This window comes from Thermobia domestica, chromosome 3 (genome assembly GCF_964235325.1).
Source record: "Thermobia domestica chromosome 3, izTheDome1.hap1.1, whole genome shotgun sequence".
Taxonomy (NCBI): Eukaryota; Metazoa; Arthropoda; class Insecta; order Zygentoma; family Lepismatidae; genus Thermobia; species Thermobia domestica.
In genome coordinates this window covers 142,834,184-142,861,262 of record NC_137456.1, presented here as the reverse complement: position 1 = coordinate 142,861,262, position 27,079 = coordinate 142,834,184, and the positions used below count along the sequence as shown (strand labels likewise).

Genomic DNA, 27,079 nt, shown 5'->3' with positions numbered 1-27,079 from the left:
CAGGAAAGATCTTGTTTTATTTTTACGCCATTGATTAGTACCTTTTTTTTTTTTTTTTTTTTTTTTTTTGTAAATCTGAGTCTTAAAAGGATGTAATCGCAAGGCATGTGTAGATAGATGTAGTAATCTCGTATATTTCTTAAATACACTTCATCATAGTTGAATTATGTGAACATGATGTAATACTAAAGAGAGGCAAAATATGAAGAAATAATAAGAAATTACGAAACTCAGAAGTCCAAAATATACGAAAAGAAAAATGAATTATGTGGTTTCTAGATATACGTAAGATTAACAGTTGGTGTTGTTACTATATATTGACCTTAATGATACAGTAACATACAATTAGAGTAAAACAAATATATGCAAGTTTGAGAATGTTCAACATGTATATCCTTATGATAGAAGCAGTATGTGTGTGTGTGGTTTGTCCCACTCCTAAACCGGCGGCCTGCACTAGCAGTTGGGTCAGATAAAGCGCGTTGTGCCTTAATCGTAATCCGAGGTACGCATGTCTGAGATTGTCAGCCCCTCTGGAATTCCAGGGATTCCCAGAAATGTATTAGACTCTGCCGAATTGTGGAATTTGGTACCTTACGGTTTTTGGCACCAAAAGGAGGATATGAGCTTGTCTCAACATTTCGGAGCCGACACTGGAGATGCTGATAGGCTGTTACTCGCTAGAAGAGTTCTCTCTGCCAGTAGATACAATGAGAAATAGGACTGAGACTCACGCAGTGGGCGTATCCAGTGATGTCATTCAGCCGGTTCACCCAAACCGACTGTTAAAATTTGTCAGCATCACAAAACTGGTAGTTAAAATTCTCTCCCCCCTCTGGATCCAGTACTTACGAAAATAGTAATAAGAATTTTCTAGTACAATTTTTGAGAATCTATTATATATTTTTGCTTTTCAGTTTTGAAAAGAGGCAATTAAAATATGCTGCAATTGAGATATGATATGACACTTCCATTCTCTATAGCATCTTGTCAGTGGAAATGTAAACCTGCCGATGTGCAGAAGTAGTTTCTGGAAATGTGTTTAAGATTCCTCTCAGAAACTTAAATTCGGGTTGCGCTGATCAGATCCAAATGGGATTCCAGATGTGGTCCCTGATGTTTCTGTGTTCAGGCGCGCTCACAAGCGACGTTGCTATGTTTCATTGCATAGAATAAAATATATAGTAAAATTAAACACTAACATCAGAAGAAAATGATTTTATTACTTATTACTAGATACATAACCTACTTTTCAAATGTGTACTATCCCTATTGAGACATGTGTTGTAACATGACACCAGCTTTTATATGCTTGTTTCAAATAATTTTGTAGCCAAGGACTAGAGCCAGGGTGTCTCAACCGTCTGCAACTCAGCTGGGTTCTCGAAATATTGATGATCAGAAATCTCCTCGGGTGGAGGAAATCACTGGCCCTACAGCCCCGACCTCGCGTCAAAGGTCACATAAGATACCCATATTTCGTTCTCGGTGACGATATTATGGAGAAACTGGTCACTTTTTCTGGTGGTTACGCAGCAGGTTGGTCACTGAACTCGAGACGCTTCTTGTGCTGCGTTGTCAGTTGTTTGGAACCCATCGTGCACACAATTTGCAAAACTAGACGCAGGGTGACGATCTCATTCAGCAGGGAACGAGAGATTGGAAACTGACATGAAAGTTGATACATCGTGAACCGGCGGTTCTGCAGAATTGCTTGCTTGCACACTTTCCACGAATTGAGGCATGATACAGACAGTCGACCACTGCGGTGTTCAACGTATACATTGGAACAGCCTTCTATGAAGTGTCTGCACCATCTTCTGACCATATATTCACACTTGACATATACTTCACACAACTGCCGGTGGGTATCTGTCGCTGACAGCTTCTTAGCGTGGAGAGACCCGATTACCAAACTGATTTCACGTGACTGTGCTCGCGTCAGGTTACATGTTCCTCTTTTACTCCTGCGTAAACACGTCCTGCTCTAATTACTCGTCCCGTCTTGGAATACTTTGAGACCTTACTTTCTGGACATGCCTCGTATTTTAATTGGCGGAATATTTTGCATTTAATCGGGGAATCACATGACATTGGATGGAAAAGTTGCTGTCACGAGATTGACAACACTGTGATACAATACTTCCATATCTTTACGAACAGTGATCTTCCCGTAATGGTTGTGATTCGTTTCAACTCGTGCAGTATAGTAGACTTAGTAGTCAATACTAAGTCAATTATGCTAATCATAGAATCGAGTGTTAAATGATTTGAATGACACTACTGGGTATATCCCATTATCATACTTGTGATATGGGGATTTGAATTGATTTGACTGTAGCATCCCTTTTAACAGCGAGGCTATATGAGACATGGACCGACAGCTTAACGTGGGATACGAACCACATGAGCTCCTGCCAGGAATCGAATCCGGGTCTCCATTCCAAAGGTGCATACGCTAACCGCATATGGGTGTTACTGACAGCCTTGGAAACTGCGGACACTTCCTTGAGCAATAGTAGTGAGACTGGGAGAAGAATTTTCTGTGCGTACTAAGCTTATCCTCATTATTACTCATTTAATTGGGTTTCTATATTTGAAACTCAAGAATGTATGATCGTGGCAGTTTCGTAGATAGGTGTCTGTGGATTCACAAGGCTATCAAGTGTCCGCCGTAATAAGCCCTGGGGTCAGCTCGGGTAAGGCGCAATTGCTTGCCATTGTCTCAGTCATCTCAGCGATGTCACCCTCTCGGTTCGCCTAATTTTACGTTAGTGAAGCACAGCTCTGTCCTTCGTAGGATATAGTAATGTATTTTTTAAAAAGTTAAATATAATGAGGGTGCAACTAAATCTTATGTTGACGTATTTTTTTAATCATTAAGTAATATGAGTCAAATGTGAAGAGATATCATGCCAGAGGAGAGGTTCGTCCCACTCCTAAATGGGAAGATTACACAAATCATTAATTCTGATAGTGCAGGCGTACCTAAGCCGTAATCTGAGGTGGACAGGGATGAGATTGTAGCCTCTCCGTGGTTTACTAGGAGTTTCCACATCATGGATAGGGCGGCTGGGTTTTGGTCATATGGTTCGATTCGGCACCTTGCAATGTCGGGAAGCTGTAAGATGTAAGGTTGCCTTCACATGTTTCGGCACCAATGCTGGAGATGCTGGTAGAATCCCACTTGCTAGCAGAGTTCCCTCTACAGTATATGTAACTGGAAGATGGGATTCCGCCCATTGCTGTTGATGTAATAAGAATCTTTCCTCCTACAAGGGTCACTGGGTTGAGCGAAGTTATAGATTCTGTTTAGGCATGCGCACTGATTAGAAAGAAATATTAAGAATTTCACTAAATATGAAATTTTTTCAAAATAATATGAATCATAAAAATTTAAAACATGCTATTCCAATCGATATATCAAAAAACAATTAATATTCTTGTTCTCATGAAGCATGATTTAAATTTATGGAATTGCATATTTTGTCTCTCTCTAGTAATAATCCTTTCGTAGTTCATTTATTCATTCCAAATTACAGAGTGAAATTTCTATTTCGTGTTCTAAAATCTTCCAAGTTAATTTTTATATATAAATAGATAATAAAAAATCTATTTATAATCTAAAGTTATTGCTCAATTTTGCTGCAGGGAGGTCAAAAGGTGTTCCAGGATGGATGTACGGAAATAATTTCAGAAATGTGCTGGACAAACTTTAAAAATTTCGTAATGCTAGAATTATGAAAAATAATTCAGTGTAAGATACAGTTCAGACTTTTCGTGGCTGCTGCTTATGTAAAATTATGTAAGGAGGAATGTTCGTTTCTATATACAAAATGCTTGAGTGGCATATTGTTCGTTATGCTAATATGAAACACTTACGTCATAATATGAAAATAAAATTCATAACTTGTTACTGTATAAATAATATACCTACAAGATTAATGGCGTACATTTCTTTCGTGTCTGCTTATAATCATTATAACCCTTTTAAAATTGATGATGTTCGCGACTAATTTTGTGACTGATTTAAGTCTTACTGTGAATTTTATTCTCTGCATGATTGCTTAAAGTTTGAAAATTAATAACCACTTTATTTTCATACGTGTTACTAAGTGCTTTCTAAATAAAGTATTTGTGGATATCAAGAGAATCTTCCACTTAGGACTCCGCATAATTTGCTCTGTGCACAGATACATCAATATGCGTATTCATATTCATTTTGTATTGTATATTTGTAAATTATTTAGTGAATTTTAACAATTCCTTTTAGTATAACTTACACTACATGTCATTGTTTTTAATGAAACTTCTTTATTTCAGTAGAAGATAAATATATTTAGATCATATCATAGATAATTTTAAGTACATTTTGTGTACAAAATGTATTAAATATTTTATTATATGTCTCAGTTTTAAATTGATATTTTGATATTAGATAATCTTATTTAGCAAAGGATTTTTTTCTTTCTTTTTAAAATTCTATGTGCCATATATATGTTAGAAGTGTTTCGAACATACATTTCATATTTAGATGAGATATAAAGTTGTACACACAAAATATGTGTGTGTGTATGATTGAAGATTTAGTAGGGGAATGCTATTGTACTTACAACGGGGAGACTAGTGTTTTGTGTATGTTAAAACAGCGAGGCATGCGTGAACTGATTTTTCTCCGAATACATGCGTCAGATATCCTTCTTATGTGCATACTCCAAATTTTCGTTCGCCCGTCCATTTTCTTACAATCATTTTTCTGTCAGAAAGAAGTGCTTTTTACTCTGTTTTATTTGATGAAACGGGGACAAAATAAAAACTTATAAACAGCTGCAAGTTAAGACTAGAATGTCAATGAATATTCAGGAGCTTTGAGAACAGTCGTAAAAATTCAGAATGTTTTAATTCTTTATAGAAGTAGGAGGATCAGTTTATTTCATACATAAGTCGGCATTAAAAGCATCATATCTGTTTAAAAATATTTTATTTTATAGAATTATCTCTTTCTTCACAGTCTGGCTTTGCTGTCTTTGGAGTTTTTAAACAAATTCATCACTGTTTCTATTGATACATATTTGTTATATGCCCTCTTAAAAGTTCCGTAACTTGACAGTGGTCCATGACTACACGCTGTCACTAACCACTTGGTCACTTTTCTGTAATACGTAGGATCGCACTCATAAAAGGGACGTCAATGGGCCGCAATAAAATTACTTCATGACGTAATAGATGCATATCAAGTAAATCAGATCGAACAATGTTAACCAAAGCACCCAAAAAGCAATTTAACACTAACATTTCAGCGACATGTCACCATCCTCAGTGCCTATCCCTTAAGAAATCTTCGTTGATTGTAGAACTATATATTTGATGTTTTCGTCCGTTATGAAAATAATGTTTATGGTTCGTGAATTATTGCTGTTAAATTTCCTTGTTAGTAACCGATGCTATCTTCTCATTTTGCGTTTATCCAGATTGAAAACAAATAAACATCAAAACAGTAGAAATAATTTTAAAAAAGAAAGTAAATTTAAATAGAAAGATGTCGTTCGGCTTTCTCTTAAACTAATTTGTGTATATCACATTAATCTTATTGTTATATGATGCCATCAATATTGTAAGTACTGATTTCATTTACAGACTGATCGAAGAAGGTGAATTGTCAAATCAAATACAATCACGAGCGGGAAAGGTTGCGACGATATGTGCGAAGGGAAAAACAAACTCTGGCCACAGTAATGTACCTTTCATTTGCTAGATTGTACCACTAGTCTCCTCAGAATATTAAACCTTCCCATTTTGCCTAATTTTTCCCTAGCCTTAGCCAGTAGCGAAAGATGCTCTACAACATTATTGAAGACGGGGAAACATGTTAAATGTAGGAAATGAGTTTAAACACTTTTAAATGATTTTTTTTTTCATTATGATATAGGGTATATTCTTAATATTTATATGCTATGTCTAGTAGTTTTAAGAAAATAATCTTGATGGCCACACTGTGTGAGAATATCGAACGATATTTCACCGTGTAAAATTCATGTTTAGGTGCATAGGGGTTCTCTGAATGACTTAAGAAAAGCAGTTACAGTTACAAAATCAAAATCAAACAAATTAAAAACAAGTGGCGGATCAACTGAAGTGGAAGATGAAAAAATACAAAATGGTAATCATAACCACATCTACGACAAAAAGGACTCCAAGCAAGTTCCCCCAAAACCACTGCCACGATCTCGAGGATCCATATCGGAAAGTAGTGATGAGCCGCCAAAACCTGCTGTGCGACCAAGAACCATGACACCCATTTTCAAGGTCAGCCTGCATGGAAGGATCACACGTAGCGAGTGTTCCATTCTGTGTAGTGGTTGTGTAGTTGGTGAGGCATGTGCACTTGCTTGTGTTTTTAGTGCAGCCTTAAGCGCTATAGGTAGGAAGGCAGAAGTTTTATTTTCAGTTTTTTATTAATTTTTGCTGGTATACTGCACTTGTTTTGTTCTGTTTTGATCAAGTCGTTTATGTAATAGCGGAAATATGTACCACATTTTAGTAGAATATTATTTTGGCATTAGTGGAGTGTAATAATGAGGTGTATGTATGTGAATTAGTTACTTGAAGTATAGAATGAATCAAAATACTATTGTATTAAAACGGAATAAAAATATTTCTGATGTTAACATGTTACTATGCAGGATTATATTATTATATATTAATTTCTTTCGCGTTATTGTCAGTATCGCTAAAACAAAAATCTGTAGAATATTTTAAATAGTCGTAATACACTTATAAGTCTAAATAAATTACAGTTATTCGAGTTATACAAAAGTAATGCTTGGATGTTATTTTGGTTCATTCTGTTTTTGAGTGTGGTAAATTTGTTCTCTGGAATAATAATGTGAAATAGCTTTAGTACAGTTTAATCGTCAAGTGCTGAATTACTGGTGAACGTTCTTGTTTGAACCAGGATACTATTCTTGGTACACCTTTATCACCCAGATTTTCTAATATCTGTCTCACGAGATATAAGATTGAGCCGTTGTCTTCCTTATTTCGTGTTTCGAAAATATTCAGATGAGACACCACATGTAACGATTAAAAAAATATTAGTCTATCATTATTAAAGTCTATCAAAAATTTGAAACTCTTCTTTGGCTCCTAACGAAAACGTATTAACGGATTAAAGCTTTTTATTTATTTACTTTTTTTTTATTTGACTTAACAGTTACGGAAAAAGTAGATGTTGGTTGATTAATTTAGAGTTAATTGAAAAAAAAAAAAAAAAACTTCTTTGCTTAAGCTAGATATGGAAGATGGAATGGTTAGCTAAAACATGTACACAACCATGCATATAACGTGGTTCACAACTTCTGAAGCATTAGACCAATTTTAATATTTTTCTTTCATATAAAGAAAATTTCGAAAATCGTATCTGGATTGTTTCATGCTATCTGAAGTTGTGTATAGAACGTTATGTATAAAGAGCATACTTACATACTTTTGCGGGTAGCTTCTGGCTACTATAAGTTTGGTCTACTTTTTTAAATACCGAAAATGAAATTTCTATTGATACGTCCAACTTAATGCAATGAGAATATAGGAGGAAATGGAAGAAGCCCTTACACAAAGTTGTCCACCACAAATTCACATGGCCTGGAATCGAACTAGACACTCTTTGCTTCAGGTGTGACCGCCATACCACTGAGCCACCGTGCTTCCTCTTGAGGTATCGAGTTACTACTTAAACCTTAAGCTGATATGACAAGAACACCTTCATAAAGAAGTTTCAATAGTTCTCCAAAATTCTTCAATGTATACATGTAATACGAAAAACTTTCTAAATGTCAAAAAAGTATTGTTTCCCACTCGAAGATCGTAAAACTAAACTTAATGTCCTAAACAGATACATATCTGTCATCGAATAGAAAATACATTAAAAGCTTAAATGTTTACAAACATTTATTTACACCTGTGTTGTTCATTTTCAGACAAATGTATCGTAAACGTCAAAAGCAAGTCTTTTAGGATGGTAATTTTTAAATTGAGCTGAATTGAGTTCAGCTTTTGTGTTATATCCTTATGCAACACCGAGATTATGAAGGACAGATCTATTAATGTAGGTTCCGAACCGCGGCAGGGGCTTGAATCCGATTGAGTTAGCGGATGTATAAACCATCATGCAAAACCAGCCCTCACAAATAGGCCATTCCACACCACGCTATTTCTCTCTCCAAGAGAGTTGCGTTACTGGCCATTCTTTTTGTGAAGTATAATGCTCCATTTATGAACTTTAAAAAAAAAATGTCAATCCGTCTTTTGCTTCGAAATTTTTATAGGAGTTCCGTAAGCTTCTGTGCTTTTGCCGCCTTTGTGTTGTAATACTTAATAGAAACGCAAGGTGAATGGAGGGAAAACGAACAATAATAATGTTCAGAAGGAAGAAAGGAAGTAAATGTTGTATTTTGTTTATTTTGGCTTAACTAGGGCAAAGTATTAGTCTCATAGCTTTTAGTCCGTTTCATACGAGAGTGAACGTCCGTGAAATTCCTTTGTTTTAGAACAACGAATGTAATATGCTATTGGTTTAATCGAGAAAGACAGTTTAAATATTAATCCGTTTTAAAGGGCTTTTTATGTGGCAGGCAGTCATGTAAGCATTGTTTGATATACTTTGGTTGTTTTGTGTAGTATTGGGAGGCAATCAATGTTTTGACTGTCGTTTTTCACCGTTTTTGTAATTAAGTGTCGTTCATTTGTTAAAATATTTGTTTTATTTAAAATTTAAAAATGTCTTCTGATCCTTAGAATGGAAACATTTTATTATCTCGAGTCACGATAATATTTTCACCTGTCAAGCCACACACGTTTTCAGTAGCATCTATTTAAAAAAAGAAAAAGGAAAAAAACGAGTAACAGATAACAACGAAATAAAACTCTGAATTTACAGTGTTTCATCTCACCTCATTTTGCCTTTCATTTGTTTCAGAATTACTGCTTCTCTTTTTGTTCAGGATATTCATTTTAATTTTTTAACTGCATGCTTTTATGGTATTCGTCTTTGATTTGAGTCCAGTTCTCATTCAAACTCCCTATTCTTCGTTACTTTAGTAGCCAGTTTGTGATAGTTGCTAAATTGTAAATGTACATAATCTAGAAACAGGAGGATCCAATATCTCTGTCATGCTTTTGATTCTGTTATGTGCTAGCGTTCACATGTTCTAGAAGTTTCGTTCTTAATCCATTGGATACAGCAGCAGTTTATCAAACCATTTGCAGTTTTTCGCAGACTTACATTGAAATAAAAAATAACATTATCGTCGGAAACAAAGAATATGAAAAAGGAGCTAAACATAATGGTTTTCCTTTTGTGGATTATTACATAATAATTTAAGACTAAGCTATCATTGCATATTTGTCTATTAAAGTAATGCAAAAGTTCTATTTCCCTAACAGAAGGCAAGTTCTTAAAACATCTTTCATGAATAAGTAAATAAATAAAGTAATATAAAATAAATACAGATTTAGGTAGTTTGAGAAAATATTGGCTACAAATCATTGACGCATACGCACACAGAAAGGAAAACAAAAACCATTGTCTGGAATCAATTGATCAATGAAAAGAAGCTACTCTAAATACCAAGATAATAAGTACTTTCACCGTATTTATTCGATTATACCAACGCCCTGGAAATAGAAAATGAAAATAGAAGAAAGGAAAAAATTAGTGAACTATACGGAAGTTTTTTTTTTTTTTCGTAAATGCTGATGAATTCTACTAAATTAATAATCTTTTTATGCAAAGAAATTTATTTTTGTTGCTGTTAATACTTAAATGTCTGTTAAATCCAAACATGAGCAATATAACATTTATATTTCTTATTTTAGTAAGAACTAAAATCCACAACAATTAGAATTTAAAAACTTAGAAGAAAACACACTGGCTTGGCAAATATGAGTCTACTCAGCGACAAAATTTACTTGCGTTGGCTTATGGTGATATTTTTTGGAACGTTTTTCTGTTTTGTCAGTAGAAGGTGTCGTCGTCTTTAGTGGCCCTGTTGATATCAATTCTAAGCCGAAGGGCATTTTTTGAACCAAGAAAAGTTTAAAAAAAAATCAACTTATGATTGGATAAATACGGTTAGAAGCAAATGCGATATTAACTGAATTTATAAGAAAACGTTGATGAAACGTTTGTAAATATCAAATTTCACCATCTTTGTATTTGTTACTTTTTTTTTTTATTTCATTAGTTTTACTTGTATTTAAAGTTTTATTGATTTGTTAAAATATTTAATCTTCTTCGGTGATGTGCCATTGAAAGCATCAATAGTTGGACAAATGAAAGTATTGTGGTAATTCGAGATAATCAAAATGTTTCTATATAGGAAATAAATGGATTATTTTCTTACATTTTATTGATCCTTTGCGTATCATACAAAAATATTTATTAGTTTTTCTGATTATGAGAGTTAGCTGTAAGAACTGAAATAGTACCAAACTTTACCTCATACTGTCAATCCGCACACGTGAATTAACGTAATTTTTAAATGTAAAGTTATGAATAAAATATTGTTTCATGTCAAGAGTATTAATTAAACTCCATAGAGTATTTTCACACGTGCCAAATTATTTCAAAAATTCGTAACAAACTTTTGTAACGCAGGTTATTAGTTCTTACAGAATATTAAAATTTACAATACAGTAATCGATGAAGTTCGTCGCCAAAATATATAGTGTTAGAGTTAACTTATAGACATATTACTGGAGAGTTTTGAACTTCTCGAAGTTGTTGCTTGTTATAGATGTGTGAATATTTTTGACTAAACTCTTAGCCAGATTTACAGAACTCTCCTCATTATCTCTGAAAAGCAAAAAATGTATAGATATTTTGTTTCTAAGCTGGCTACAAAGGGATCTTAAAAACAAAACTACATAAATTTAGTTTATCGTTAGGAATCATTTTGGCAAAGCATTCTACAATTATCTACAGTCCAATTCCTGCCAAAGATAAGTTGAACAACTAACTTGTTACATCTTGCTAGTTGTCTCCTTTTTATGAGCTATGAAGTATCCTTTATTTAAAGATAACTTAAAGAAAAGAAGTATCACTTTGAATATCAAACTTCTTGAAAAGAAATGTTTGTAATACACTATAAGTATCAGCATACAGTGGCCAACATCTTACTTCACTCACATTGTTTGCTGGTATTTATAGTATATTACAAAACATTGTTGCTTCTCTTCAACATGGAGGACGTAGAACAACCGTTGTAGTAATATCCTATTTTGGAAACAATCCAGATCCCGGAATTTTACCTCAGGTTTTACAATGGCAGGCAAAGTTCATAAAATTGAGATTAGGTAGTCGTGGTATTATTGCATAGGTCACTTTGTAATTAAATGGAAAGTATTTCCCACAAATGCCATGTTATGATAAAATAAAATCCCCTGTCTGAGACATTACAATCATCCTGTGTAATAAAGATCGAAGATATGTATGAGTAACGTTGTCACGTTAAGATGTTTCCATTTAATACTTAGACAATGGCTGCTTTTTCTCATTTTCATGATTTCATTGAAGTTTATTGAAGCAGCCGTGGCTCTCAATGCAGTTGCTTGAGAAGGACAAATGATACCTCGTTTTAACTTGTATGTTATTTAACACTCTTTGAAATGCTGATACCTTGCGTATTAGTTTTCCGTACCTGTCGGCAGTGACAAAAATATTCAGTAAAATTCCGAGCAAATTATCTCTCCAGCAAGTAAAACTTCTAAAACTTTAGCTGATTGATATACCCAAATTTCAGCTCAGTAGCATCTTCCTTTCCTAATATAAAAATACACTCTTGGAAATATATTTAAGAACATCCAATAGGGGTTAACTTAGCTACCACAAAGTAGATACAGAACAAGATGATAGTGATAATAGGTGTACAAAACACACAAACACACGACACTCATGTTGTAATAGAACATTAAACACTCCAAGCGAGCACACAAGCAGTTTTCCGGGCAGGTAGCCGTGTGAACAGTTGCTTATTACCTATCTAAGATGGGGTATCGCACGCTTGCCTAGCTGATTGAGTCGTTGCCAGAGCCCGGTTGGTGGTCAGAATGCCCTGTCGTCTCCATCATGATCCACACATGGTTGATAGGGTTAAATACAAAGACCTAGCAAGCTAGAAGCTTTCAGTATATATATATATATATACTGAGTAGAGTATATTGGTTTGCCCTATTAGTGCACGTTATCCTGCTCGAAGATGGTATCTCGCAACCCCCAGATGATATCGAAGAACCGGATTGACGATTTCGGCAGTACGATGCACTAATCAACTCCTCCTGACTGAAGATCGGAGGCGAGCTCTTATGTAACGTATTTACATCGTACCAGATATAGGTCCTGTATTGCGATAGATGGACGTCTACAGACACCAACACGACGATGCTCTTCCCGGTCATCTAGTGACTAGCACACACACTAGATACTCCTGCATGCGTCTCCGTGGTATTGAAGCTGGTGTCATGTCTGCTGTGGAAATCCTCTGCTTTCCATCGTGTATATCACTGATGGACCACTGACACTTCACAAATCACGCGAGCGGCAGTTCTGTGAAACGATCACCCGTCATCTCGCAGCTCCACTATACGGTTACGGTAGAAGTCACTGAATTGCATATAGGCTTTTATTTGTCATTCTTGTATTGCAGAAATGAAATGAAATTTCTGGTGTCCATCCCACGGTTATGCCCTTTAGGCTAAAAGGGGTAATTGATTAATGAAAATGAAAGATTGTGAAATTGGTAAAATGAGAATGAGGGGAAACTAAAGAATCCTTAAAAACTCAAACACTATGTTGACCACCCGCATGCTAGGAATGCATTTAAGACTCGTACTGTAATCCAGCTACACTGATTCACACGTACAACTACATTCGTCTTGTTGTGCGACGTCTTTGAAACTACCAGCAACTTACCCTCTATAGTGCCAGGTGTTGAGACCTGTAAACTAAAATCAGTATTCTCTCTACACATACACATTCTATGATTTGAATGTCGAACAACGTATGCGTGTTGTCCGTAAATACGTTTCCATCAGTGTATTATTTGTTTGGAAATTGAGCTAGTATTATTTAGGTTTTTTACAGACAGTGATTGCATAAAATGTTTGAAATGGACGTATTTGTATTCCATACTATATACATAAGGAACAAAAGTATTAGTTTTCCTTGTAGTGAAACACACTTTCAAATGATATTTGTATCAAATTGGTAGTGTTGCGAAGGAAAAATATTAAGAAAGAGAGAAACCACGTGCATTGCAATATTAGCAGAAACACTTAGCTAGATGTGCATTAAAGCTTGCATTTGCAGTTCCCTTTTACTCCCTTCGAAATGCTCACTAGATATCAAAAATATAAATACCATAATTAAAAAGAACTACATAAAATGTTTAAGTAATTGTAATACACTTACTTAACACCATATGTTAAAACCTAACATCTGCAGATTAAATATGAATTATGAACTTTTAAAAAAACATAATTCTTTAAGAAAATATAATTTACAAATGGCATGTTGCGTACGATTTGCATGAATTCTGCAACACAATATGCTCTAATATGGCGAGTGATTGGACTTTGATGCATGGGATAACAGTACACAGTAAGTTGAATGTGCACATGCGTTTATTTAAAGAAAGAATTGGACTGCATCAGGGAACATAAATAGCAGTGCAATTGTTGCATGGCTGGTTTTGTTTTACCACTTTAATAACTTAATCGAGCGAAAAAAGGTAACAAACAACGGCATATTACGGTCGTTTAGGTATGCGTAGTTAGTAGAATGTGTTAACCATGTATGCTATGTTTTTAAAATTTATTTATTTATTGATATTATAATAGATATTTCTTGTAATAACTGTGCGTTCTTGTAATAACTGCGTTGATTCGTTATACATATACCAGAAAATAGAGAATACATAATCATATGCACTGAAGAAGTACACTATAAACATTTTCACTGTATGGATTATCAGATAGGAAGAGGAGGAAGTAGAAAGAAAAGAAATAGCGGTAAAGTAGCTGTGTTTAGTTGGCTGTCATGTCACACTAAACTGCGTCTTTCTTTCCTTCCTATATGACGAAGCGTCTGTCGAAAGCTCTTATAATATACTTTCTTAATGCGTGTGATAATGTTTTCTCTATTTTGCGGTAAGTAGAAAATTGTTGCTTGTCCGATAACATTTCAGATTCCCTTGGTTCCACCCATATATAGTAATATATTAACGGAAAATGTTTCGAATTTTAGGGTTTGTAACATTCCTTATACCCCAGTCAATGAAGAGCAAAACCAGGCCAATGTCGGAAGAAATTTGTAATAGACGAATTATCCACCGACGTTAGTACCGATTTAAAGGTATAATTTCTCAAAAGTCTCCTGATTTCCCCCATGTCTACCTCTACCCCACTTGCCCTCGCAAACAGGGCGGGTGCATAGGTGATGGACAATGGAAGAACTGCAGGGGCCTGAAGTATTTTTCCCCCAAACCAAAGCTGCCAGCGCTTTTTTTTTTTTTTTTTTTTTTTTTTTTTTTTTAATAAGAAGGATAAACCTACTTACATCTATCTATTTTTGAAAGGATATTATAACATCCAAAGATGATATTGTGTTACGAACATTCCTATGGTACTCATTAATTAAATTACAACTGAAAGTGGGACAAGGGTGACGTTAGAAGGGGGGGGAGGGAATACTGTGGCAGACGTCACACTGTGCCGATGTTGTCGGCCCGTGTAACACAGTAAATACAGGTGCTTTCATTTTTTTTTTTTTTTTTTTTTTTTTTTTTTTTTTTTTTGCCAATATGCCAGTTTTAGTTAAATCCTTACTGAATCTTATTTGTAGAAAGTAATCTTAGGATTAAAATAAAATAAAAGAGAAGAAGCAGACTAGGATAATATATGGTAACTAAGATGTGTGATACGTAAATGCTCGCAAAGGAGGGTTAAAAGGGAGCTAGCGGGTTAAGGATGGGGAAAATTCAGGGAACTTTTGAGAAATTATACCTTTAAATGTGTACTAATGACTGGTAGATAATTCAGCTTGTTACACTGTCTTTCGACATTTTCCCTTTATTTACAAAGGTCGTTCAAGGTTGACCGGGATTTTCGTACATAAATAATCCGTGAATAGCCGGATCATGATGAAACTTTCAAGTGACGTAATGTTTTCCTTCTCGAATAACTAGCGCCCGGCATGACGTATTTGGCGCATGCGCAACAGTTGCAGCGAACATGGCGGCAAGCAGTGTGTCTGTGGCTGTGGAGCAGCGGTGTGTAATCAAATTTCTTGTGAAGGAGAAAGTTAAACCAGCTGAGATTTTCAGAAGATTGTAAGCACAGTATGGTGAACAAACGATGTCACAGACAAGAGTGTACGAATGGTGTGAACAGTTTCGCGAAGGACGGTGACAGATGAAGTTCATGGACACATCCGCCCGACTGCAGTCACACCAGTGAATATCACACGTGTTGAGCAAATGCTTCTTGAGGACCGGCCAGTAACAGTGCTGGATATTGCTGCCGAGGTGAATATCAGTGTCGGGGGTGTTGAGACAATCATTCACGGCCACTTACGCTTCCGCGAAATCTGTGCAAGATTTATTCCCCGCCAGCTAACATTTGATCGAAAGTGGACACGCAGAGAAGCTGTTCACATCATCAGAATCGGTTTCGAGCCGAAGGTGATGAATTGTTGCAATCCATCATTACGTGTGATGAAACATGGTTGCACAATTCAACCCCAGAGACCAAAAGAAGCAGCATGGAGTGGCGGCATAAAGGTTCCCTGCCGCCCAAGAAAAGCAAAACGCAGCCGTCCGTTGGAAAGATCATGGCAAGTGTCTTCTGGGACATGAAGGGTGTTATCCATGTGGATTTTTTGGACAAAGCACAATTAATGCCCAGTATTACTCCACATTGTTGAGTGGTGCTCGCAAGAAAAGACCTGGGATGTTGTCTGAAAATGTCATTCTTCTCCATGACAATGCCAACCTTCACACGGCCAATGTGACAACAACAACTCTGGCCGAAATGCGTTGGGAAGATCTGCCCCATATCCCCCCTACAGTCCAGATTTAGTCCCCCAATGATTATCATTTGTTTGCACCTCTTAAACACCATCTGGGAGGGAAGAAGTTCACGACAGATGAAGCACTGCGGAACGATGCCCTCCAGTGGCTACAACAACCAAGTTCTTTCTACGCCAAAGAAATCAGGGATCTGCCACAACGATGACAACAGTGCCTCGACGCGCACGGAGAACACTGTGAAAAGCTGACATAGTTTGGCGCTTCTTGTGCTATCTGTTTCCTAAGTCCCGGTCAACCTTGAACGACCTTTATACTAGGCTGTTAGTAATGATAGTGCTTTGATGTGTAGACATTTGATGGTTATATGAAGCCATTGATGCAGTCATTGATGTTAATGTCACAAAGTATTGGAGCTTAATGTAGACAAGATAATTAATCCATGGAATACTAGTTTGCAATAGCCAGTTTAACAGCTTGCTAGAAGACAAGTAGGTTGATTCTTCAAGTAATGTATTCTATGAAATTGCTGATTTAATAGTGTCACAATTTACTTCCCCAAACGTAACATTTAAAAGGTGACAGGGTAGTTATTTACTTACATTGAGCTGGAAACTAACATTTTTTTTTTTTTTTTTTTTTTTACTTGTGGGTTTATTTGTTACGTAATTCTGTTGTTGAAATATAAAATTGAAAACTGTAAAATATAACACTTTTGTTTGTTCGACGTATTGAATGTTTCGGTTACTCCAAAAGAGAATGCTTAATGCATGATGATATATATAAGCGATGAGTTATAATGTGATATAGGTCTAGCAAGCTTGATAGCTTTACTAAGCAATTCCTCTGATTTTGACTTCTGTATTGTCCTACATCAGCAATCGAGTATAAATTAACTGAATTATTTTATTCAATAAGAATATGTATTTTCTGGTTCTAATTACAACGCTGTATGGTTCACGATATTTTAGTATAAAATAACGAAATCGTGAATTTGTTGTGGCCTCTTAATTTTCGGTCGTTAAAAGAAATATGGGAGGGAACATGAGAACCCCGATAAAATTTATGGACACGATGTTGTTCAACTCTCAGCGTACAAATTCTATGGTCTGGAATCGAACCAGGGTTCCCTCATACGTGAGGTGAACGCTGTTTCAGTGAGTCAGTGTGTCCCCCGTTTCAGTCGTACAATCGCATTATTGAAAATGGGTGTGTGTCAGGGTTGGCAAAAACCATGGTTTTTATTAAAAAAACAAAAAAAAAAAAACGTTTTTTTTGTTTAAACCAGGTTTTTTTTGTTTAAACCAGGTTTTTATGGTTTAAATGATTTGCTCTATATATTCATATAATATATGGACAGAAATAAGTTTGTTTCGCCTTGATGTTATTATGCAACAACCGGGTTATGCTGGAAGGGGTCACATAAGCTTAAAGCGGAATAAAAACCGCTTCTCGAGTTACATCCGAGAGAAATTGTCCTCCATTTGAACTCAGAACCAGGACTAATTGGCCACAAATGCGATACGTCTGCTGACTCACTCACGAAGGAATCATGATAAAAAAAAAAATACGTTGTACTGATCTTTACATGCTTCTTAATATAACTGTCAAGAGTCATTTCAGAAGGACAAAAAGATAAACAGTTGCACAAGTGAAACCATTACACAGAATTACATATGGACAATTTCAAAGTGCTACGGGGTACAGAAGAACTAATTTAGTTCAAGGTAGTTAACAACAACTTTTATTGTTCCAAATTAAAGAAACACACCGACTTAATCTGCATATCAATAAGAAAAGTGAATAAAGATTCGAATTATTTGAGTCCATTTTGGCTCAGACTCATTTATACATAAATAGATACCAAAGATACTTATTTCACTAAATGCCTCTCGTGGGGTCTGTATGACCCCCCCCCCTCCACACACACACACAAAGTACGGCATTTTCGATGTATTTTATCAATAGTAAACATTGAAACGAAACAATATTTAGAATTTTTTCTTCGATTGCAATTACATAACAATAATAACTACAAAAAAATCACAAAATAAACATTTATAAACTTGTAAAAAAAATGTTGCTTTTGTAGTATAATCTTTTTTGAGTAATAAATGGGGAATTTAGGTCTGAATATAATACGAATAATATACGGGAGTGAAACGTGATAATCCACAAATGTATGTTTTTCAAAATTTTACAAACACTTACACTTTTACGAACATTTTTTTGTTTTTTGGTTTAAACCAGTTTTTTTTTTTTTTGGTTGAAAAAACCAGCTGGTTTAAACCTTGGTTTAAACCATGGTTTAAACCAGCCAACCCTGGTGTGTGTATAATCGTTGATTAAGTTCTAAGGGAAATCATCAGTGCAGGCAGGAGAGAGGGTTTAGCTTAAGGGCCACGCGTGACGGTTTTTGAGAATATTTTTGTTTTGCTCTAATAATACAGGATTCCTTTCTTCTGAATTTTAACAGATAGACGCCCTTGGTTGATTTAAATATGTATTAAATCGAATAATTAATTTACTTTATTGGTATTGTGTAGCTGTTACTGTTATCTTTGTGATTTTTATTTTGGAGCAACGAAAAGAGGAGATATCATCGTTTAAAAAAAAAAAAAAATCGAGATTTCCACAAAGAGCCTATCCGGTTGCAGTGATGTGAATAGACTTTGTGGGGGAGATGGCTGAAATTGAGCTCAAATGTAGAAGAGACGATGCAGATTTTATATCCCAGAAACAAATTGTCCTGAAATGGATGAAACATAGCAAAAAAAATCACGAAACATTAATATTAATGGAAAATCCATGAGAAACAAATAACTCCTCCACTTATTTCAAAAACCAAACTAGGGAGATGGCTGAAATTCCGCTCAAATGTAGAAGAGACGATGTAGATTCTATATTGCAAAAGCAAATTGTCATAACATGGATGAAACATAGTCAAAAAGCACAGAACATCAACATTAATGCCAATGGAAAATCAATGAAAAATTAAGTTGTCCACATATCTCAAAAACTATAATAAGGAAATGGCTAATTGAAAACTTATTTGCAAAGATATAATGAAGAGTTTTAAAATGATGTATAGCACGTAAGGTAAATATGGATAGAATATTTTTAAAAGTCAAAAATCAATAATAATGATAAAGTATATGCATCTTCTGCGAATTACCCGAGGCGTCCCACGCGGATGTTACGTGTTTAAAATATCTCACATCTAGAGTTGGAATCTTCAGACTCGATTTAGCACGCAATGTGACATTTGACTTGATCACGTGACACAGTCTGGTCTTTATTTATGGCAAACCGGATAGGCCCTTTACACGTTTCATGACCCGTACATACCGGGAAAGTTATTTTTCGACATATGTCCGTCTGGTCGTTCGTTCGTCCTGATGTACATTCGTCTAAAGGCCATACCGTTCAACGTATCGAGACCAAATTTTAAACGTAAGGTGTTTATATGATTCTCCTGGGGGAGGGTGTTCCAATTTTTTCTCTACCCCTTAAAATAAGGGTAGTTTACTGAAGATTGATAATCAAAAGTTCAGATTTTCTAAAAAAAAAAATCTCTAATGATTTTGTTTATATTTCATAAATCAGTTTTTGAGTAACAGCCCCATACTGCGATATAAAGTCATTTCTCTGGGAAAAATCGAGAAGGGGTAGTTTACTCTTGGTTAGTTTCTTTCGGACGATTTTCGCTGAAACAACTCGAGATATCTTATTCATATTTCATAAATAAATATATATTAGTAACCTGATTTATGTCATAACTCATTTGTCCTTAAAAAACACTACGATGGATAATTTATTCCTGGGGATGATTTTTTTTCCGGGGATTTTCTCAAAAACGATTCAGGTGATTTTGTTCATATTTCCTAAATAAATATTTTATTAATATTCCTATAATGTTGCATAACTTCCATGAGAATATTCGCAACGGGTAGTTTACTCTTGGGGTTAATTTTTGACAGTTTTGTGAAATACGACTTCTGCGATTTTATTATTTTATATACAAATATTTCATTAATAACTGCAGCACAGCATGATTTAGTTTAAGGATTGGAACGAGAAAGTTCAGTTCGATGGTCCGCATCTTTTATTCGGTAACTATATTATAAATTCATCGAACTTGTAAAAATTGTACTTCTCCCAATTTTAAAGAACAGAATATACCAATGAATGAAAATTCTGGAAGCTTTTTGCCTATTGATTTAAAAAAAAAAAAAAAAAACTTCCATACACGTAACACATTTCCAAACCTTCCTGATCAATATAGTTTGAAATCATTTAAAACTATTTGTGCTACATTAACTTACCTCTGTATCTCGTAAATAATATCTGTTAATTTTCATGAATAATTTCGGATCTCGCTGGGTTTTTTCATCACCCTCTACTCTTACAAATGTGAATTTATTTAATTTCGTACGTAGTTACACTGTAAAAATTATAAAAGCACAGAATCATCAGAGAAACAATAACTTCAATATTGCGATTCTTCCACTATTTTCGTTAAGAAGTCGTAGTGGTAAATTTTTTTCCACATCCTCCCATCTCAACGTTGAAAAAAAAAAAAAAAAACTTGGCTGTACTTTTATTAACGGACAACTGTGATCAATCTTCATTATAATTTTTCACAATAAAGTCATCTTTTTTCCAATTAAATAGTAATAAATATATCTAAACGTTTAAGTGATAATTAGGTTTCATATGGATTTGGCAGTATTATCTCGAACGTTAATTTCCCAGAGCATTTGAAAGCATATAACTCTTAAACAATGGGTTCCGGACATAGGTTGATAATGATCTTCTTGCTTTGCTGTAATGAATCTCCCTCTAGTGTTCGTGCTGATTAGATGAAAAACTTGGTGACAAGTTACCTTTTTCAAAGTGCAACACAGTTGATTGAAAAATGAAATGTTCATAATTGGCACGGTATGTTGATTATTTATGTTTGTATTGAAAAACGTTCACAGTTCTTTGTAACGTGCTTTTAATACTCGCAATGGGATTGATTTTTTATGGTAAAAAACTGCCATTGCATCGGTATCAATTTGAATAGTCTACTTTTATAACTTTTCAAGTCGCTTGTACTATAATTACCGCTGAGCACCTCTTTAGTTGGAGAACACAAAAATCCTCTTCCGTAAATCCATTTCTTCAAATGGCTTCAGCTTTTCTCATTTGACTCCTACACTATTTCAGCGTCACCTGCATCAACAGTAAATTTCGTTTTAATAGGAACCTAACCAACACCTATCTTTACATTAGCATCTATAGGTATTCATTGAAGATCATTGAGATATTAGATGGGAACCATATTACTTGACTGGCGTCAACTGGTGGTGCATAACGGGAAGTGCGAAATATTTATGTTATCGTAAAAGTATTACTTAAACTGAAGTACATAGTGAAGCTGGACTGTAAAAGCAAACTGACTGCTCCTTTGTGTGCCCATTATGTGCCTACTGAGACCATATTAGCTTCCAAAGGCAGGGAAGGGCACACATATTATTGTATTCTGTTCTTTCTATTTATTTATTTATTTATTTATTTTACCTCGTGTCGTTATAGTGTGTTCCGTGTTGTAAAGAGAGATTAAACTACAATCAAATAATAAAAAAAAGAGAGTATGCGTACTGTTAAATTAGACTTGTTACTGTATAAAGTTTTTGTTAGAGAATATTTGATGAATGTGAAAACAAGCAAAAAGATTTTAAAAAAGAAAAATTATAAACTCGGAGTTTCCTTAGTTTTGAATTTCAGGTTATTCATATTCTTTTCTACTGAGAATTTTAAAAATACAAATTTTATAAAATATTAATTAAATTGTTAATCACAATCAATAAACAAATGTTTTACATGGTATTATTATTTGCTACAGAGTTTTAGAAGGTAAGCACGATTACGTTGGACGTAGAAAAAAAGATTGTGTATGTGTGTATTGAACATGTTCATTTTGACCATGTAGTTCTATGATTAATGAATTCTGTGCAGTCGCAGGTTTCACACTTCTTTTGCTTCTTCGTTGATTTAATGTTTTCTCATTACTATGTATTTTATTCTTTTGTAGCCATTACTGGGACCAAAACCTTTCACTCCTCCTTCTCAGAGCACCACAGCGTTTTCATTTGATAAAGTTTTTTCTGTGCCTGTCGCCCCTGAAATCAATGGTAGTATATCTTTACACGACAATGAGCAAAAAAGCAGTAAAGTCCAAACAGGAGGATCCGCTGAACGAGAGGAAAGAGTTAAAAGGCCAATACCTCCAAGAAGGGATTCAGTGGAGAAACCTCATTCTGATGCTGCAGACGGTGCGGATATTGATAACGACTTTGGTTGCATTGGTGTAACCGAAAGACGAGAAAGTGACGAAAAGCCTTTGGACAAATTATCCACACTCGAAAGGAAGAAATTGTATGAATCAAAAACTGCTGCAGCTACGCAAGAGGACAAAGATCAAAATAAGGAATCAGATGACCCATTATCCGGAACACCGACAACCGCTGAAAGGAGAAAACTATTTGAAAATAGAATACTTTCTGTTCAAGATCAAGAAACTGGTGTCGAGGACGATGAAAAGCTTGAAGATTTTGAAAGAGCTTCCGTTCAGAGATCAAGCATTGCTGAAAGGCGACGAATGTATGAAAAGAGATCAGCGTCTGTGCAAGAACCCAATGTATCACCACAGCCTGTTCGCAGAAAAGATTCATTGAAATCTTCCAACACAGAGAACCAAGATGAATCTTCCGTGGTGAAATCCGCTACTGTTCATTCTTTCGAACAAAAGTCCACTCCCACTCAGGAGCGACGAATTGAACCAGTATCAACCCCAACGCCGAAGAGGACTTCTACTGTTTTCGGTAACTTTTCTTAATTTTGAATTTATGTATTAGACAACATGTCATGTTGGCACTATTGATTCTACCAGAGAGAGTTTCTGATTGTATGATATACAAAACCATTTCTAGTAGAATAAGTAGTGCCGACATGCACCCGTCAGTACATTTTCCTTGGCAGATAGTCACTAATGTTGAATTTTAAAGCATTGCATTTTTTTCTTTTTTTTTTTAATATAAATGAAACTTTATGTATGTATGAAACTATCCTGTCATTTGGTGTAAGTCCAAAAGTTAAATTCTACACGAAAGTACTTTTTTGAAAAATAACTTGATTTAGCTCAATCTGCTGCAGTGCTTGTGCAATAAATTTACAGTTCGATAATTTGACAGGTTAAGAGTTCTTTTTATATTGCAGGACGAGTATCGAAGTTCCGGCATCTGAAAGGAACTCCTTTGCATAAAAGCACGCACATAGAAAATGTGAGGAATATTAGCCGACAAGTGCCTGGAGAATGCGATGGATTTCATGGTAAGTTATGACAAGACATTTTTTCTGTCTGAGGTACATTATGTAATTTTTTGAAACCTGATACTAAGGATTAAATATTAGGAATTTCGTTCCGATATCTAATGTAAAAATATGCTTATTTTATAATGCGAATGACATATAATCACATGAATTAGGAGGTTGAAATCTTAAAAAGGGATATATCTTCTAAAGGACTGTATGTAGTTTTCGAAAAGCTGAAAGATATATATTGAGTACTTCTGCCTTGAATTTTGATATCAAAAGCATTGTTGTCATATACTGGTAGGTTTTCTGAAGTTCAGATTTGAAATACTATTTCCTGATTTCAAGGCAAATGTCATGTAAAAGTGCGAATTGCAAATAGTATTGGTAGTCATAGTAGTAAACAAAATAGAAAACTTAGTACTCAGAGCAATATATATATATACCTTCGAAACAACATGGACAACGTTTGGGAGGTGATTCCTGACACGAAGATAAGACAAAAAAATATAGACCAATCTGGGTGCACAAATACTTCCTTTCGGAGTAATAGGCTGTCGAAAACATGAAAAAGTGAAGTTTAGATGTCATAGTTCCAAAACTATGCCACCTACAGTAGTCGGACCAAGACTTCACTTAGGAACTAGTAAGTGCCCTATCCAAATATCCATGTTTCAAAATCCTACGGTACTTCTGCAACAATTTTTATAGAGGTAGTTGGTGAGTACTTCGAATTATATGCCCGTAGCCAAACTCCCTCTATAAAAATTGGTGGGTGAGTACCTTAGGATTTTGAAATATGTATTTTTTAACAGTGTATATATTATATTAGTTTCTGAGTGAAGTCTTGACCCGACTACGGTAGGTCCCATCGTTTTGGAGCTATGGACCTTTAAAATTATTTTTTTTCATGTTTTCGGTAGTGTATAACTTCGAAAGGAAGCATTTGTGCACCCAGGTTGGTCTATACTTTGCGTCTTATCTTGGTGTCAGGAATCACCTCCCAAACGTTGTCGGTGTTGTTTTAAAACACCTTGTATAATATAGAACCTTAAGGAACGTTTTCAAGGATCACGGTCCTAATCTCAGCTTCAAAAAGTTTGAAGGTGAAAATTAAGCGTTAAAAAACATGTGGAAAGATGAAGGGATGAAAAGAAAATTCGAAGGAACTGCAAAACTTCGTCACATAACACTTATATTTACCCTTTTCAAACTTTTTGAAGCTGATGATAAGAACCGTGATCCGCGAAAACATTCCTTAGTTTTTATAAATATTTCAGTGAGTACTACGCTTTATTTTTTATTTATTTATTTATTTATTTATTTATTTATTTATTTATTTGCCACTGTCATTTAATTGTGTTTTGATTTTACAACTTGCAACGTAAGTGATGTACACGTATTTGTTAGCGTAAGAAGGTGCCGAGAAGTGAAGTGGCTAGTATATATAATTGTATGTACGCATGGTTATAAATTCGTTTCCCAGTGTAGGTGTGTGCGCTTCGTATTCTACGTTAAGCAGTAGAATTTCGTTTTGATAGCTTCAGTGCTGAATAGGAACATTAAATTCAACTGAACAAAAGCTAATGCGTAACATTTTTGTAGTTGTTAGATGTTTATTTATTTTCAGGTGCATATCTGCCATCTAATACTATATCCCAACTATAGGAAAAAGGAACTTAATAATATTGTTAGGCGCGGATCGACATCAGAAAATTCAAGCTATCTGTAGTTGATTAAAAAAAGAAAGAAAAAAAGAAAGAAGTAGATGGTGTTGGATACTCAACACGGAAGTATATGCTATGGTGTAATGTTAACAAGGGCTAATATGCTAAATGTGGATGTTTGATGTAAAATAGACTTTCCAATACAATTGGGATAGTAAATATATGATATCATAGTTAGTTTCAAATCATTTGCACGATCTACTGATTACCATAGTGATTTGGTTTTCAGAAGTAATCCAGATCCTCGATGTATATCAGCTACTTAGTAATTCTAATGGCCTATCCAGTATATTCTGTCATCTATCTTCGTAATACTTAGCACAAACTTTCTGAACCATACATATATATTTTCATTTGTTACATGCTTATTCTTTATATATATATATATATATATATATATATATATATATATATATATATATATATATATATATATATATATATATATATATATATTTTAAATCTGATTGCCCACTTTTTTTGTCAAGCTCGTAATTTTGAAACCGTACGTAGCGTGGAGAGAGAATGGGCAAACAAGAGTCGTGAGTTCATTTGATTGAAATATACTTGGATGAGAAATCATTGTTTTTCAAAGAGCATCGGATAGCGTTTTTTAAAAATAATTAGACTACATTACATCTGTCTTTATATTAAATGCGCTTCACATTATACCTTTAAATATATATTTCACTTAATATCAAGTGATAAGAAAATAGTGAAGTTAAAAGGGCATTAAACAGATGTATGATGTGAGTGTTCAAAACTTAAGAAGGTATTAAAATGTTACATACGATATCACTAGCAGCAAACAGTATAATGTTGCATTAGTTTCCAATTAACGCTTTAAAAAAGAAAGAAAAAAAAAAAATAGCGGCCTCGGTAAATTCAACTGAAGTTGATCAAGCCCCTTGTTCGTACCAGGAGTTACATTCCAGCATAACAAAGCATGTACTAGATTGAAAAATCACACACAAGAAACGCAAATATAGTGAATACCTAACGTTAGGCCTATCTGGGTATCAATTCAAAAACATACAAGTAATTATATTTTTTTTTTTCCGGATTGAGATTTTGAACTTTGATGCATATTTTATTTTAGAACAAAGAAAAGAAAACTAAATCCCAAGTTGGGGGATAAGATAAAGGTTGTTAGATGACCATTTTACCCGGGCTTTAACTAAAAAAGAGAAAACAAAAGCATATGATTAACAGTAGTATGTAGCTTTAGTATCAGACGGTCATGAATAAAAATTAATTGTTACTTTAAAAGTGTAATTTTATTACACTGAATAAGTTTTGTGAATTTGATTATTCCTTACCCTCAGCATCAGCTTCTCTCTTATTTTTCGGCCTACATTTTGTCTTAGATATAATGTCGTTGATTTTTCCGGATTGTGGACTTCGATAGATATTTCCTTTTAGAACAAAGAAAGTCCCGAATTGTGGCATAAAAGCTGTTAGGTCATCCGAGATCAACTGGAAAAGAGAAAATGGAAACACATGATTAACAGTAATCATACGTAATTTTAATATCAGAAGGTTATGAATAAAAGCTGATTGTTACTTTAAAAGTGTAATTTTACAACATAGAATAATTTTTGTAAATTTGACGATCCCGTAACCTGTGTATCTGTTCCTTTGTTACTTTTTCTTTTCTTTCTTTCTTTCTTAGATAATGCTGGACACTTCGACGAAAAATTTTGTTTTACGCACACATAATTACATACATGAGAAGTTAGAAGATACTTAAAATAAAGTAATTTTGTCCACCTTTGATTGACAAATAGTTGTACTTGTTCCTAATTTAAAAGTAGTAAATGCTCATACTGGTCTTTATTCATTTCGAAAACTAACAATTACGATAAATGCAGATTAATTGATAAGACATGATTTTAAGTATCTATATTTATGTTT

At 34.5% G+C, this 27,079-nt stretch overlaps 1 protein-coding gene across 4 annotated transcripts in view; it reads left to right on the top strand.

Moving 5' to 3' along the window:
* pod1 (coronin) overlaps nt 1-27,079 on the top strand; it is a 112,171-nt gene that overhangs the window by 46,413 nt on the left and 38,679 nt on the right. For 3 of the 4 annotated variants that reach the window (XM_081751769.1, XM_081751771.1, XM_081751770.1), the window contains exons 9-11: nt 6,043-6,306; nt 22,159-22,948; nt 23,343-23,456. In XM_081751769.1, coding sequence (XP_081607895.1) covers nt 6,043-6,306; nt 22,159-22,948; nt 23,343-23,456 — 1,168 coding nt within the window. The remainder of the gene's footprint in view (nt 1-6,042; nt 6,307-22,158; nt 22,949-23,342; nt 23,457-27,079) is intronic. The other variant, XM_081751772.1, reaches the window with a different exon arrangement.